The 14,294-nt window shown below is 56.5% G+C and overlaps 1 protein-coding gene across 1 annotated transcript; it reads left to right on the top strand.

The window, feature by feature from the left end:
• Positions 1 to 1,434: 1,434 nt before the first annotated feature.
• WNT10A (Wnt family member 10A) lies at positions 1,435 to 13,784 on the top strand. The gene is made up of 4 exons (XM_036915186.2): positions 1,435 to 2,033; positions 3,091 to 3,353; positions 10,081 to 10,460; positions 12,818 to 13,784. The coding sequence occupies exons 1-4, from the start codon at positions 1,921 to 1,923 to the stop codon at positions 13,313 to 13,315; spliced, it is 1,254 nt and encodes a 417-aa protein (XP_036771081.1). The 5' UTR covers positions 1,435 to 1,920; the 3' UTR covers positions 13,316 to 13,784.
• Positions 13,785 to 14,294: the final 510 nt, after the last annotated feature.

Below are 14,294 nucleotides of genomic sequence, written 5' to 3'. Positions count from 1 at the left end.
TGCCCCACCCCCACCCCCAGCAGCCTCAAGCCCTTAATTCCTGACAGCTGTGGCGGCTGCCGGCAGAGATGGGGGAAAGAAAGGGGAAGCATGCTGTCAGCCTGCTGTTGCTCAGGATACCCTCACCAACTGACAGTCTGGGGACAGGGAAGGCCCCACCCTTCTCCTCCAATTCCCCAGGGATTGGTAATTCCAGGAATGGGCCCCTTTGGTTTCAGAGCCCAGAGGCTTGGGTAGTTTGTCCTTAAACAAGGAGGGGTTCTCTTTGAGAGAGGGCAGCGAAGTTGGGAGAAAAGTGTCTGTATAGAGTGGGAAGCTTGTACCCATTTTACAGAGGAGGATGCTATGGCCACAGCGGGAGAGGGTAAAATTTACTATCAGGGCCCAGGGTAGAACCAGAACCAGAAGCTGGAGCCAATGTCCCCAACCCTCTGGCTCCGAGGCCCTCACCTGGGTCCAGGATACTCATCCCACATTGAGGTGACCCCAGTGTTCATCTGGGTGGGATGACAGGAAGGGATCCCAAAGAGGATTAGGCCTGAGACAGGAGGCTGGTGCTGGAGAACTCCCAGAGACCAAGTACAGGTGGAAGGGCCTGGGCCCTGCAGGTGGGGCCTGGGCAGGCAGTGATTGGTGTTGGGGCTCCTGCTGCTGTGCTCACAGCCAACAGAACTGAGTTTGGTTCCAGTTCTTCCACTAACTGGCTGTGCGATCTTGCGTGAATCATGACCCTCTCTGAGTCTCAATATTTTCTTGTGAAATAAAATGGGGTGAAATAAGATGACCTCAAATCACATTTTTAGGATTAAGAGGCTTTCTAATTCCTCCTCCCAGGGTTTGCCACCCTGGGGTGCTCTACTCCCAGACAAGCATTTACTGGAATCCTGGCACTTTTTCACTGGCTCACTGACTAGATGAGGGGCCTCATTAACATCATTACACAAAGGGGCCGAGGTTGGCTCAGGGAGCAGAAAGCACTTGTTTAAGTTCACACCGCGAAGGAGAGCAAAATCCAGAAGCTGCCAACCCCCTTTGCAAGACCCCACACCTGCCTCTCCAGCCAAGACTGGGAAGAACCTCCCGAGGTGGTGGAGGCAAGCAGAGGGGCCAGCCCTTCCCCTACAATCCCGGCAGGTGTGTATACTGGTGGAGGGTGGTGGTGGGACTACTCCTCAGCAGCTGTGTCTCGGCCAGACACACACACAGGAACAGTAGCACAGCTTTCCTCACAAAACTGCGGGCCTCACGCCGTGGCACTTTCCTGTGCACATGCAAACAGATCCCAACACCTCTCCTACCCGCCTCCCCGCGGCTCCCACCCCAGTGCTGAGCTGACGCGGTGGCCTCGGGACGCATACACGCCTTCACCCACCCCCTGTCGTGACGTCACCTAGGGTAGAGCCTTGAGACACGAGGGATGGGGGGGAAGGGGAGGCGGCGGAGCTCCCCAAGCCGGGACAGTCACTCACTCTCTGGGCGGTGGGGCCGGGCACAGACAGCGCCGCCAGTCCCCCAACCCCCGCCCGCCTCGCAAGCCCTCGGAAGCTCAGGCTTGCGGCACTGCGCTGGGGGCTCCCCGGCACCCAAGCCTCTTGTCCCCAGCCCGCAGAACCTTCAGGCTCCCCTTATCCTCGAGAGGCACCAAGAATTGTCGCAGGGGGACCTCGGGAAATTCCCTGGACCCCTGTGCCAGGAGGTGCCCGGTGCGCCTGCCCGCCTCCCCACCCCGAGGGCGGTGCCCGGGGGCGCTGCCCCATGGAGCGGGGAGGCGGGCACCGTCTGCTCCCGGAGCCGTGACCCGAGTCGGAGCTGTGTGTCGCAGCCGCCCCGACCCCCGTGGATCATGCGCCGTCACCCCTGGCTCCCTGGTCCCACCGGGCTGTGAGCCCCCCACTCCCGGCCTGTCAAGGCCCGCGCGCCATGGGCAGCACCCACCCTTGCCCCTGGCTGCGGCTCCGACCTCGGCCCCAGCCGCGGCCCGCGCTTTGCGCGCTCCTGTTCTTCCTACTGCTGCTGGCTGCCGCCGTGCCCAGGTGAGCCCTCACCTTATGCCCCGCCCTCCTGGAAAGCTGGGACCCCCAGCCACTTGAGCCTCTGGAGCTCCGCTGGGGCAAGGGACCTTGGAAGGAGGGAGGGACAGTGTGCAGGAAAGTGCTGGTGCCCAGTGAAAAACAGTGGCCTCAAAGGAGGGGGTGACTGGTGACGGAATATGGGAAGTGCAAGGAGATAAGGCAGTGCCCAGGAGAATGATGGCTTCTAGACAGGGGTGTGTGTGTGTTGGGGGGAGCAAATGCCAACCTGGAGTCCCTGTCATGCAGAGGGAATACACCCTCGCCCCAGGAGTAAACACAACCTACCTTGCTCTACCTTGGAGATGGCCCCCAGACAGGGCAGGGGCCTGGTGCTGGAAGGGATTATTAGCCCAGGTGTGTTCAGTGAGGGACTGTAGCTGGAAGGGTTCTCAAGAGAGAGAGAGAGAGAGAGTGTGTGTGTGTGTGTGTGTGTGTGTATACATGTACGCAGGTGCACGTACACCTATGATTCAGTGAACCTAGCAAGCTGTGTTGTAAACAGAGGTCTGTGTGTGCACAAGTGTAAACATGAGAGCTCAGGGATCAATGTATGTTAAAATGAACACACGTGTATACTTGTGTCTTTGTGTATATGTATAACTATGTCTGATGAAGTGTGCATGTGTCTAAACTAAGTGTTCCTGGGTTTGTGTGCCCACCTCAATGTGTGCAGAAGTGTGTCTGTGTGAATGTGACTGTCTGAAACATACTTTCTGGGGTGGTCTCCTGGGGAATACTGTGTATGTGAGCATCTATGCCTGGGGATGTACTTATGAAATACTGCATGCGAGTCATACAGGATGTGTGTGCATTTGCCTGTGTGAGCGTGCAGCTGGGTGGGTTGTATTGGAGGGGATGATGGTGAGAAAGTCAAGGAAAGGAGAATGCTTTAGGGGCATAACCTTCAAAGGTGGGGATTGGAACAGAGAGATTATGGCCTTTGGGACAGTGTGCATTGTTAGGTGGGGCCTCCTACTCCCCCAAAACACTCATCCACCCCCACCCCATATGTCTATAGGTCTGCACCCAACGATATTCTGGGCCTCCGACTTCCCCCTGAGCCTGTGCTCAATGCCAACACAGTGTGCCTGACATTGCCGGGCCTGAGCAGGCGGCAGATGGAGGTGTGTGTGCGCCACCCTGATGTGGCTGCCTCAGCCATCCAGGGCATCCAGATCGCCATCCATGAGTGCCAGCACCAGTTCCGGGACCAGCGGTGGAACTGCTCTAGTCTTGAGACTCGTAACAAGATCCCCTATGAGAGTCCTATCTTCAGCAGAGGTAGCTGCCCCTCACCCTTGCTCTTCTGCCCTCCCCATCCGGTACCTCCATCCCAGAAGCTACCCACCAGCCATTCCCAACCCATTCCCTCAACCTGGCAACCTCCCCAGGTGCCCAACTGCTAGCCATGCTGCTCTCTTGCCTCTTTGTGGTCTCGGTAAGTCTGTGGGGGCCAGAAATATGAGGCAGATGTGGCTACAGGCTAGGCTGTGTGGGCTGAGGGTGGCAGGTTCCATGCCTGAGAATTGGACTCCTGGGTTATCCTGCCCTGTCATTGATAGTGCATATCTCAGGCACAGAGGAAACACTGTCATCTACCTCAGTTTACTCTCTGCCTAGTACACTGTATTTAGGATGGAGAGCCCATGATAAAATACCCAGAATCAGAATGGGGAGTAGGCTAATTTGCCGGGTGGTGTATGTGAGGGAAGCGTGGGCAGGTAAAATGTCTTTACTTCTATGGAGGTTCTTCCCGGTGGGGTACTCCACCAGGCTTTGTGTCATCCTCACTGCCCCCGAAAACCCTCTCTGAATCAGAGGCCCTGGGTGTGTGCATGCCTCCTGCCCAGCAGGCCTGATGGCCCTGTCAATCCCTCTTCCCCTCAGAGCCTAGAGAATCCACAGCCCAACTTCTGGGTGACCCAAGGCCCACCCTGACGATCTCTAGAGTGGCTTGGGCTGGAGACCGCAGGAGCTTTTGTCAGTTCTGTCCACACCCACCTCCTGCCCTAGTGTCTTAGGCTTTGACTCAGGTCTTTTGGGAGAGATGGGGGTCCTGCCCCCTAGAGGGGATGGGCCAGCTGGGTCGGTCTCTCAGCTGCTTGGGCGGCACACTATAGGGACCTGCCTCCTTGGGACTTGTCAATTATCAGTTGACAGTGGAGTAGGAGGGACACTGCTATACCCTGTGGCCTTAGGACCCAAAGCTTCTGGAAGAGACTCTGCTGTACCCCAACTTCAGAAAGAGCTCAGAAAGCCCGGGCCTTTCCCTTTTCCCCAGGACCCTCCCTTGTACCCCCTGGGGCCCCAAGTCTGGGCCTCCCCAGCACCACCACCCCCAGCCCCGCCCCAGGCCGCCCGCCCCGCCCCCGCGCGCCCTCTCCCTTCCCTCCCCCGCGCGCCCGGGGCGCTGTTTCTCCCCTGCCAAGCCCAGCCCGACGCGTGTGGCGGCATGCAGCGGCGGACTAATCCCCGCGGGCCGCGGCACACGGCTCCCGGGCCCTGCCGCGCGGCTCTCGGGGAGGGCGCCCGCGACCCTGCCCCGCGCTCCCGCCCGAGCGCCTCCGGCTGTCCGAGAGCGGCCGCCCGGCCCACCTCGGGCCGCGCCCCGCACCCCCGCCAGCCGCCCGCCCGGACCGACGCGAAGTCCGAGGCCTCCGCAGCTCTCCTGCCCAGGCGGGCAGGGCCGACACTCGCCGCCGCCGTGCGCCGGCTCCCACCCCGGGCCCCTAGGGGCCCCGCGCTCCTCGAAGCCGCGTTTCCTCGGCAGCGCTCGGTCCTCGCGGGGCGGACGCGGCAGCCCTTGCCGCGGTTCCGCTCACTCGGGGCTGGGCAGGTTCTGAGGTTCTCCCCCTGCCGCTTCACGCGAGGCAAGGCGAGGCAAGCTCTCCGCCCCTCTTCCGGGCCTCGGTGTCCCCTCTCCCCTCTGGGCCTCCTGTCCCCTCTAGACTGAGTGAACCCAGGCTTCCCGATCGCGTCGTGCACGGAGGCCCATGTGGCCTGATGGAGGCCGTGGGGTCTTTGAAGCTTGGGGGCGGGTTCCGAGTGCGGAATCGCGCGCGGTTGGCGCGGCGCCAGGCACTCCTGGGTTCACCTGCAGTTTAATAAGCGGGAGGTGAGCTGCGGGAGGGAGCGGGGGGCGGAGAGGTTAGGAGTGGAGGGGTGACTTGCCGGGGCTAGCCGGGGCGGGGAGGGGGCGGGACAGCGGCTCCGGGGCTCGGCAGGGGGCTGGGCTCCTTCCTTCGGCCTCGGAACACTGTTCTGCTTCTGTGGCTCTGCTCCCGCATTGCAACACTTCATTTCTACCTCTCCCTCCTTGGAGGATCTGGACTTCTATAAAGAAATTGCCACTTAACCCCCTCCGTGGGCCATCATTATGCCCCTCCCTCACTCCACGACCGGGTTCACCCTCTACCGGGGGCATTGCCTGTTCCCTCTCCTCCCCTTCACCTCAAGGACTAGCTAAGCTTGACTCCTATGGGGCCGCTCCTGGTGGCAGCCAGCCCCTGCACTGGGTCTTCCCCCAGGTCTCCCTTCTTTTCAAGCTACGGATTGTCTAATGTGAGGTCAGATGACCTCAGTTTCCCCAGTGCCCAAGTGGCATATCAGGTCCCCTCTTCTGATCCAGGCTGCCAGGGGGTTCTCTTAACGGTGCATTCTGCCAAAATTCAGAGACTGCTGGGAGGAGGTGTCCCTTGGGCCTTCCCTCCTAATGTTGACACTGTCATCTAACTGTCTGGACACCTCCCCTGAGATGGGTTGGGCTAAGGGATAGGTTCCAAGGTAGAAGGGAGAGGGAAGGACGCTGAGCCCCTGGGGAAACAAGGGGACAAGCTGGGGAAAGCAGGCCATTCCAGAGGGCTTTACCCAGCCAAGGAAAGTGTTGGAGCCTGGGGGGTGGGGAACAGGGAGAGGGACCTCTAAGGGGCTGAAAGTGTCAGAAAAAGGCTGTGAGAGGGTCCCCCACCCAGGGGCAGGCATGATCTAAGTGCCAAGGGACCTGGTATCCCCAGCTGTTTGTTCTCAGGACCTAGGCAGGTAGCGCCTGGGGTCTGGGCAGCACATCCGCTGGAGGAGGCTCTTTGTGAGGCCTGGAGAACCCATCCATTTCCCACGTGGGATGTAGGGACTGAGGGAGATTTGAGGTAAAGGATGCTTCAGGCTGGACTAGGCACTGAACTGACAGGGGATGAAAGGCCTGAGAGAGGCTTGATGGAGGGGAGTGTAGCAGATTCACACAGCAGGTCCTAGGAGCTTCCACAGAGTTAGGTACTTCCCTCCCCTAAGGCCCAGACTCATTTCGAATGGATGGAAAGAAAGAGGGGGCATGAGGCCCTGCAGCAAGCCAGGCTCCTAGCCCAAGGGAGGCCAGCAATTTGGGAGCCCAGCCTCTGGTCTCCAAGGCTCTGGCTCTTCTCCCACCTTCCATTTACATTCATCTTCGGGGAGTCTTGAGTTTATGCTTAGACCTCCAGACTTAGGGTATGTGGTGGCACTCCGATGAGAAGACAGAGACACAGGCAGTCATATCCCAGAATCACCCAAGATTTCATCATCCTAGTGGCACCCAATAAATTAGCCAATCCATATTAAGTATTTGCTGTGTATTAATCACTGTTCTAAAGCACTTAATCTGTACTTTAGGGTCCTCCAACAATCCCTACTGCAGTAGGTCCTTTATTATCTTCATTTTACAAATGAAGCTAAGAGAGGTTGGGTAACTTGCCATTAGTCACATAGCTTGTTAGGTGAACTGTACAGCCAGGACTCAAATACAGGCCAGCTGACTTTAGAGATTTCACTCAACCCCCTGCCATACTGCCTTCCAAGCTATAAGGACACCATGATCAACTACAGTGTGTATCCAGAGGTGAGCTGATGTAATGGAAGAGTAGTCCAAGAAATGAAACTGACATGTACACGTACATGCACACACACACACACACCTACCCATGTTTGTGCAAACATGTAGCCACATTCAGTGTTACCCCTAAGTGTTCCCACATGCATACAACTTTCTCCCTCTCATCTCAGGGACATTGAGCATGCATAGGTTATTTTCAGGGTTGGAATGGAGACCAGACTGTCCCCTTCCATGCTTCTTTGACTTCAGGTGGGATCAAACTTCTGTATCCCCTCTGGGTTCCCACTGGCTCCTGAATACTCTCTCCTCCACATTCCCCTGCCCTCCAAACCTCCTCCCCCAGCCTTCCTGGACGTTGCCATGGCCTGCAGCAGCAGCTGACTCCACTTAGATGCTGGCAGTCCCTGTCCCAGATCAAAGGCAGGGCAGCTAATTGTGCATCCTAACGAGCACCCCACCATGCTCCAGGCAGCCCAGCTGGCCATGGCTCCACCCCTCTCCCCCTTCAGCTGTCCAGATGGCACAATGCCTGCATCTGGCCCAGACAGTCAGGGCCAGGATTGAAACTGGGGCCCTGAGTGGGAACTGGGGCAGACCCAGGGGGTTGGATTTCTCTACGGCCTGGATGCTTGGATCAGAGGGTGGCCACACAAGCACTGCCTAGCCACCCCTACACATGGCTGTGATAGTTGCCAGAGGCCATGGGATGGTGTCTTTAGCTGCCTGGAGTAGGTAGGGGTGTTTTCTGCAGGCTGCTGGCTACATTTCTCCAGATTCTTCCAGGCCTGCCCTTGAGTGTAACAGAGCCTAGAAAGTGGTAGTTGACTAGCACATCCACCTGGACCAGCCTCTTGGGCTTTCCTGGTGCCATGTATAGATAGGGCCATAGGAACTGGGAACTGGTTTATGTGGGTTTCTTAGCAGTGGGTCTTCCTAGAGCCAAACATCATTCAGTAGAAAGTTGTCTCACCTGAGCGCTAGGAGAGGTGGGGCTAGGTCTAGCTCCCTAATCCCTGTGACTTTGGGCATCCCCCTTTTGCACAGTATATGTGTTGGGTGGGAGTGATTTCTGAGGCCTGGGCACCTCTGGAGGTCTCAGTATTGCCATGTGTTCTAGGGGTGTGCTGATGATTCCCCAAGCAATATAAGAAGTGCTCAGAGTTCCACAGATAAAAGGCAAGGGATAAACATGGGTTGTGCTCTGCAGGGACCTGGGTCTGCCCTGCTTCGCCTGGGCCCTACCTCCCAGAGCAGTGTTGACTCCTCTGCAGCTCCAACCAATTCCCAGCATCCCCTTTGGAGGCTCCAGCCCAGTCTGTCTTCTCCTGTCTGCTGATAGCTGGGCTCTTTATGGGAAGGTCCTGCCATGCCATGAGCTGGAAAGAGAAGAGGGACTGTCTGCTTCATGGGCTTTCAGTGGCCCAAGTGATTTATTCTGGAGTGGGTCATGAGCCTCTGGGCTCTGTCCCTGACCAGGGAAACAAGGAACAGTAATGAATAAGATCAGACAGCAGGAAAAACTTCTCAATAAAGCTAATTTTTATGTAGTACTTAACTATGAATAAGGTAGCAGACCAGGTACTTCAAATTTACTAACTCATTTAATTCTTAGAACAACAACAGAACAGATAATAATAACCCTGTTTTGTAGATGAGAAAACTGAGGCACAGAGAGGTCAAGTCACTTGGCTGAGGTCACATAGATATTAACAGCTAGTAAGTGGAAGAGCCAAGATTTGACCCCAGGCAACCTGGTTTCAGAGTTCATACTCCTAACTCCTACACACCTTGTCTTTTTTTCACCCACTGGGCAGGGAGAGGAGGACAGGGCCCTGTGATGTAGAGGACGGGCTTGAGTGGTAGGATTGAGCTAGGGTCTCTGTTCAGTTCTGGTTGGCTCTCTGAGGTCTGTGAGACCTCCAAGAGCCTGTGCTTCCAGTTGCTGATGCTAGGGTAGAAGGACCCAGAGTTTTTTCCTCTGAATCCCTGGTCTCCCCAAGCCATCAGCCTCTGGCCAGGTTCTGGGTTTCCCCCATAGATGCCCATGGCATAGGTAGATTCTCCCCTTTGTATAGGGGCTATTATTGCTCTTGGATTCTCCCTGTGCCCACACTGTCTTAGATTCAGAGGCTTGTACTAGAATCTGCTCCTAGTTGGTCCTTAGATGCCAAATAAGCAAGCAGCAGCTTGTGGGCCTGGGAGTCAGACCCTCCTCTGTAAGTAGGCCTCCTCCTGTCATGGCCCAGCCCTACCAGGGCCTTCCTAGAGGAACACCAAGGAGGAAAGAAGTGTGGACAAGCCATGGGCTTCTGAGAGTGGCTCATCAAGGAGTCTTTATGCTCCCTGAGCATCTCAAGGAAGGTATCTGTCATAGTGCCCACTTTCCTCTGTTTTCAACACTACTATATGCTTGGCCCATGCGGCAATGAGCTCATCTCCAGCATCCCTCAAACAATCTCTTTAGCTGACCTAGACTGAGCAAAGGCGGGCTGGCTGGGTGTTGCCCTTGTCTGGGCAGACTTTCTGGGATGTCCTGTGGACAGGCAAAAGGGAAACTCTGCTGGACGTTTGCTCTGCCTCTTGAATCTGGCCATCAGAGAGTGTTCTGTGGTGGGCCTAATGGGGTGGCATCTGGCAGGCACCCTCGGGGCCAGGAACTTCAGGACACCATCTCCTCTTACTTACCCTTCAGCCTGTTAACATCCCCTTGGGCCTGGAATTCTATCACTGATAATTTATTTTTTAGGTTAAATTTTGCCTTCTTTCTGTAGGCTTATTTTCAAATTGCAAATGTTATGTGAGCTGTAATAGATTAACTCTCTGATCTTAAAAAGAATGTTTTCCCAGACACTTTCTGTCCAATAGGAGACAGGTAGACAAATTCTGAGCTTACTGAGAGTGAAGTTAATGAGACAGGGAAGGGAACACAAAAAGGAGAGCTGTGGGTGAGACCTGCCACACCCGACCCTGTGCACAGAAGTATGGTCTGATGTCTGTCCCTCTCTGAGTCTGTGCCCTTGTACCAGAACTCCCCCTGACACTAGGCCTCAGTTTCCCCTCCATAGGGTGAGAAGGCTGGGCAGGGACAGCAGAGGGATGGGATGTCAAAGTCCCAGAGCCTGTTTTCTGGATCTCCACCTGCAGGTTTCCGAGAGAGTGCCTTCGCCTATGCCATTGCTGCAGCTGGCGTTGTGCATGCTGTGTCCAATGCGTGTGCCCTAGGCAAACTGAGGGCCTGTGGCTGCGATGCTTCCCGGCGTGGGGATGAGGAGGCCTTCCGTCGCAAGCTGCACCGCCTGCAGCTGGACGCGCTGCAGCGCGGTAAAGGCCTGAGCCATGGGGTCCCTGAGCACCCAGCCCTGCCCCCTGCCAGCCCCGGCCTGCAGGACTCCTGGGAGTGGGGCGGCTGCAGCCCCGACGTGGGCTTCGGGGAGCGCTTCTCTAAGGATTTTCTGGACTCCCGGGAGCCTCACAGAGACATCCACGCACGCATGAGGCTCCACAACAACCGAGTTGGGAGGCAGGTGAGAGCCCCAGCCTCCATCCGGGCCAGTTCCAGATCCCTCTGCCTAGGCACCTCCCCTCCCCTAGGCCTACTGCTCCTCTGGAGTCCAACAGATCCCCCTAACTCAACAACTTTCTCATTGCCCTCTTCGAATTCAGTGAGCAAGCATTCACTGGATATCCACCACATGCCAGGCACTGGACCAGGTCTGGGGATGCAGGGATGAAACAACCCCTTCCCTGGATTGACCCACCCTCTGCCAAGCAGCCTGTGCCTCCATTCCCTGTGGTGAGCAGGGGAGGGGGCACTGGGCTACACTCAGGACCTCAGGGGTCTAAGGCCTTGCTCTGTGACTCTGTCTCCTCCCCTGTAAAGTGAGAATGTTGAATGGATCATCCATAGGTCCCCTTACTTCTAATGTTTCATGACTCCGTGGTATCCTGTGCTCCTCTTTCAGCCTTTCTGTGCAGAGTGAGGGATTCCTGCACAGGGAGATTCCTAAGTGCCACTGTGGTTCTGTGTTAGGTGGCCTCCCTCCTTTCTCTCTACCCTCTAATATTCATATTACCTCAAAGTCATTCATTAAAAGAAAATAAAAGTAAAATAAGAAGAAAGAACGAAAGCAAGGAAGGAAGGAAAAAAGGAAGGAAGGAAAGGAGGGAGGGAAGGAAGGAAGGAAAGGAATAATAGCTTGCATTTATTGAGTGCTTACTACATGTTAGGCACTGTCTGGAGCACTTTACTACATATTAGCCTATTTAATAATTTCACCTACCTGTAAGGGTACTAGTATTGGTTTCGTGTTCAGATATGGAAACTGAGGCACAGTAAGACTAAGAAGCTTGCCCAAGAGGATGCAGCTAGTGAGAAAGTGGTAGCTGGGCTCAGGGTGTTTTTTTGTTCTACAGTGTAATGTGTACTGTACGGACATCTGCTCTAAGATACCTCCTTAGCCCTCATGGTAGCTCAGCACCTCCTTTCCTAGCTATTCAGCCCCCATCCCTTCTCTCGGCCCTGCCCAGCCTGCTCAGGCCCTGTTTCTGGCTTTCCCTCACTCTGGCTGGCACTTTTCCATCTCATTCCTGTCTCTCCTGGCTTCTCAGCTCATCCCTTCTTCCTCATCTTCTCCTTCCTCAAAGACTCCATGCTGATTCAGCAATTCCCAGCCTGACTTTGAGGTGAGGTAAACTGAGGCATACCCACCCTCAGTTCCCATCCAGCTCCCACCCAGCCTTGCCCTGTCCCTGTAGATCTTTTCCCAAGCTTTAGTACTATCCCAGCCCATGCCAGTGGTGCCTCCTCCACCTCGTTAAGCTGGTTAATTAATGGCTGCAGCCTGTGGGAAGCAGATGTTCTGGAGCTGTTGGCCGGGGTAGTGAGGGCTGGTCCCTATGTGGTGCTGACGGCACAAGCCGCACATCCAAGCTGCGGAGCCCTTTAAGACTTAGAGGGGCAGGGGCTCTATGGTACAGCTCTACTGCCCAGGTTTGAGGGCCCAATATCATTGCTTTCCCTGTCTGAGGGTGTGTTTCCCGAGTGGAGTGGGAGAAAGGAGAATGTGGTCAACTTCCTCTGGGGCCTCGGGTGAGAATAATGCCAAGAGGTCCTTTGGGAGGAGACTCTAGAGCAGGTCCAGGGCTGGGCAGAGGCTAGTAGGTTGTGTTTCTTTAACTGTTTCCCTTGGAGGCCAGGGACCTTCTCCCCATTTGCACTGGGCTGGAGGTCTGGCTCTCTGGGTTCTGTTTCCATCCAGTATACAGGTAGAGCCTTTGGCCCCTGTGGTGCTGTTTCCTAGAAGGAGCCATGGCACTCAGTATTGGGCAGAATAAGCCCCAGCCAGTGTTAACAGGGAAAAGGGATCATTTCCAGATCCTATCCCCCTACAAAAGCCGGCTGCAAAAGGCTGCAGGGCCTGAGGAGGAAAGGGGCTTTCTCAGACTCCCCAAAGCCCTCACAGCCTGGAGCAAGGCCAGAGGATTTGGGGCTGGGATATAGTGGGGCCAACACCCCCATCCTCCTGGCCCTTACCCAAAGGATGGAAGGAGAGGGAATTTCCCTGAGGATCTGGGATTCCCCCCTCGGGAACAAGACCTCCAACCCCAAGGGTGCCCTGCAGCTTGGTGGGCAGGAGAGGAAGATAACAAGGAGGAGGGAATTCCCGCAGGACTTGACCTGGTGGGAGGTGGATGGGAGAGCAGCAGAAGAGCAGGCTTTCTCCTGACTGCCTGGCCCAGGAGCTGCGGTGGCGGGGGAGGCTCAGCTCAATGGGAGTTGGTTTCAAAAGCCTGTGAGATCCTCTCAGGCCAGAGTCTGCGTCGGGAGGAGGGCAGCGGGGCTGGCCGCGGGCGTCGTCCCTCACCACGCCTCCCTCTACAGGCGGTGATGGAGAACATGCGGCGGAAGTGCAAGTGCCACGGCACGTCAGGCAGCTGCCAGCTCAAGACGTGCTGGCAGGTGACGCCGGAGTTCCGCACCGTGGGGGCGCTGCTGCGCAGCCGCTTCCACCGCGCAACGCTCATCCGGCCGCACAACCGAAACGGCGGCCAGCTGGAGCCCGGCCCCTCGGGGGCACCGTCACCGGCCCCGGGCGTTCCGGGGCCGCGGCGCCGCACCAGCCCCGCCGACCTCGTCTACTTCGAAAAGTCGCCCGACTTCTGCGAGCGCGAGCCCCGCCTGGATTCGGCGGGCACCGTGGGCCGCCTGTGCAACAAGAGTAGCGCTGGCCCCGACGGCTGTGGCAGCATGTGCTGTGGCCGCGGCCACAACATCCTGCGCCAGACGCGCAGCGAGCGCTGTCACTGCCGCTTCCACTGGTGCTGCTTCGTGGTCTGTGAGGAGTGCCGCATCACCGAGTGGGTCAGCGTCTGCAAGTGAGCGCAAGGCTCCCGCCTCCCTGAGCCTGGCCCAATGCGTCATGCGATCTTGGCTCCTAGGAGAGGAGGTTGGACGACATGATCTTATAGGGGCCTCCCAGCTCTGAGGGTCGTCACGTCTGCAATCACGGGACAGTCCAGGCCTGTGTGGACCCCACCACACACTTCTATGGGCTTCAGGACTGATTTGCCTCCTGGCCAGCGGCCCCAAATTCAGTTCAGTTGGGCTAGGGATTGCCCCACAGTCTAGGGCAAGTGTCAGCCCAGCCGCCCCTGGGTCTGTTTCCTTTCATCCCTCACCCCTCCCCCTGCATGGGAGGGAAGGAGTGGAAGCTGATGATCAGGGGGAGGATTAAAAGGAAGAAATGGACATAACTGAGCTGGAGTGATTCTACAGAGGCCTCAGACACCCTTCCCCACCAGCACTCACCCCACATCACCCATTTAACAAATATTTATTTTGCACTCTTTGTGGTCTGGCACTCTGAGGTTGGGATGGAAGGGTAGGGAGGAGGGGTGTTGAGGATACATGTGAATGAGAGACACAGCACCTGCCCTCTTGGAGTTTACATTCTGGCTGGGGGAGATAGACAATCAACAAGTAAATACACAACATGGTCATTTCAGACAATGCTATGTGCCATGAAGAAAATGAAGCAAGGTGCTGGGTGTAGAGTGATTTGTGGGATTGGGGTCCCTTTAGGTAAAGGCACAGGTCTGGGAAGGTCCCTCCAAGCTGTGATGCTCATGCTGAGACCTGTACTATGATGAGAGCTGTGCACAGTTTGAGTGTAAGGGCTCTCTAGGCAGAGGCCATGTGAATGCAGAGGCTCTGAGGTCAGAAAGATTTCTTTCTCCAGAGGAACACCAAGAGACCAGTGTGATTGGAGTGAAGAAATCAAGGGGCAGATTAGCAGGAGAAGAGGTGGGGTGGGGCAGGGCATGGGTCACATCACATATCCTTGTAAGCCAAAGTAAGG

Source organism: Manis pentadactyla, chromosome 6 (assembly GCF_030020395.1).
Source record: "Manis pentadactyla isolate mManPen7 chromosome 6, mManPen7.hap1, whole genome shotgun sequence".
NCBI classification, from domain to species: domain Eukaryota; kingdom Metazoa; phylum Chordata; class Mammalia; order Pholidota; family Manidae; genus Manis; species Manis pentadactyla.
The sequence above is the reverse complement of the archived record's forward strand: the minus strand, read 5'-3'. Positions and strand labels throughout refer to the sequence as shown.

What these genes read in the sequence shown, in the direction of transcription:
- WNT10A (XM_036915186.2), top strand. Translation starts at nt 1,921, where the DNA reads ATGGGCAGCACCCACCCTTGCCCCTGGCTGCGGCTCCGACCTCGGCCC. An exon ending in GAGTCCTATCTTCAGCAGAG is followed by an intron (nt 3,354 to 10,080) that starts GTAGCTGCCCCT and finishes CTCCACCTGCAG; the next exon opens with GTTTCCGAGAGAGTGCCTTC. An exon ending in ACAACCGAGTTGGGAGGCAG is followed by an intron (nt 10,461 to 12,817) that starts GTGAGAGCCCCA and finishes CTCCCTCTACAG; the next exon opens with GCGGTGATGGAGAACATGCG.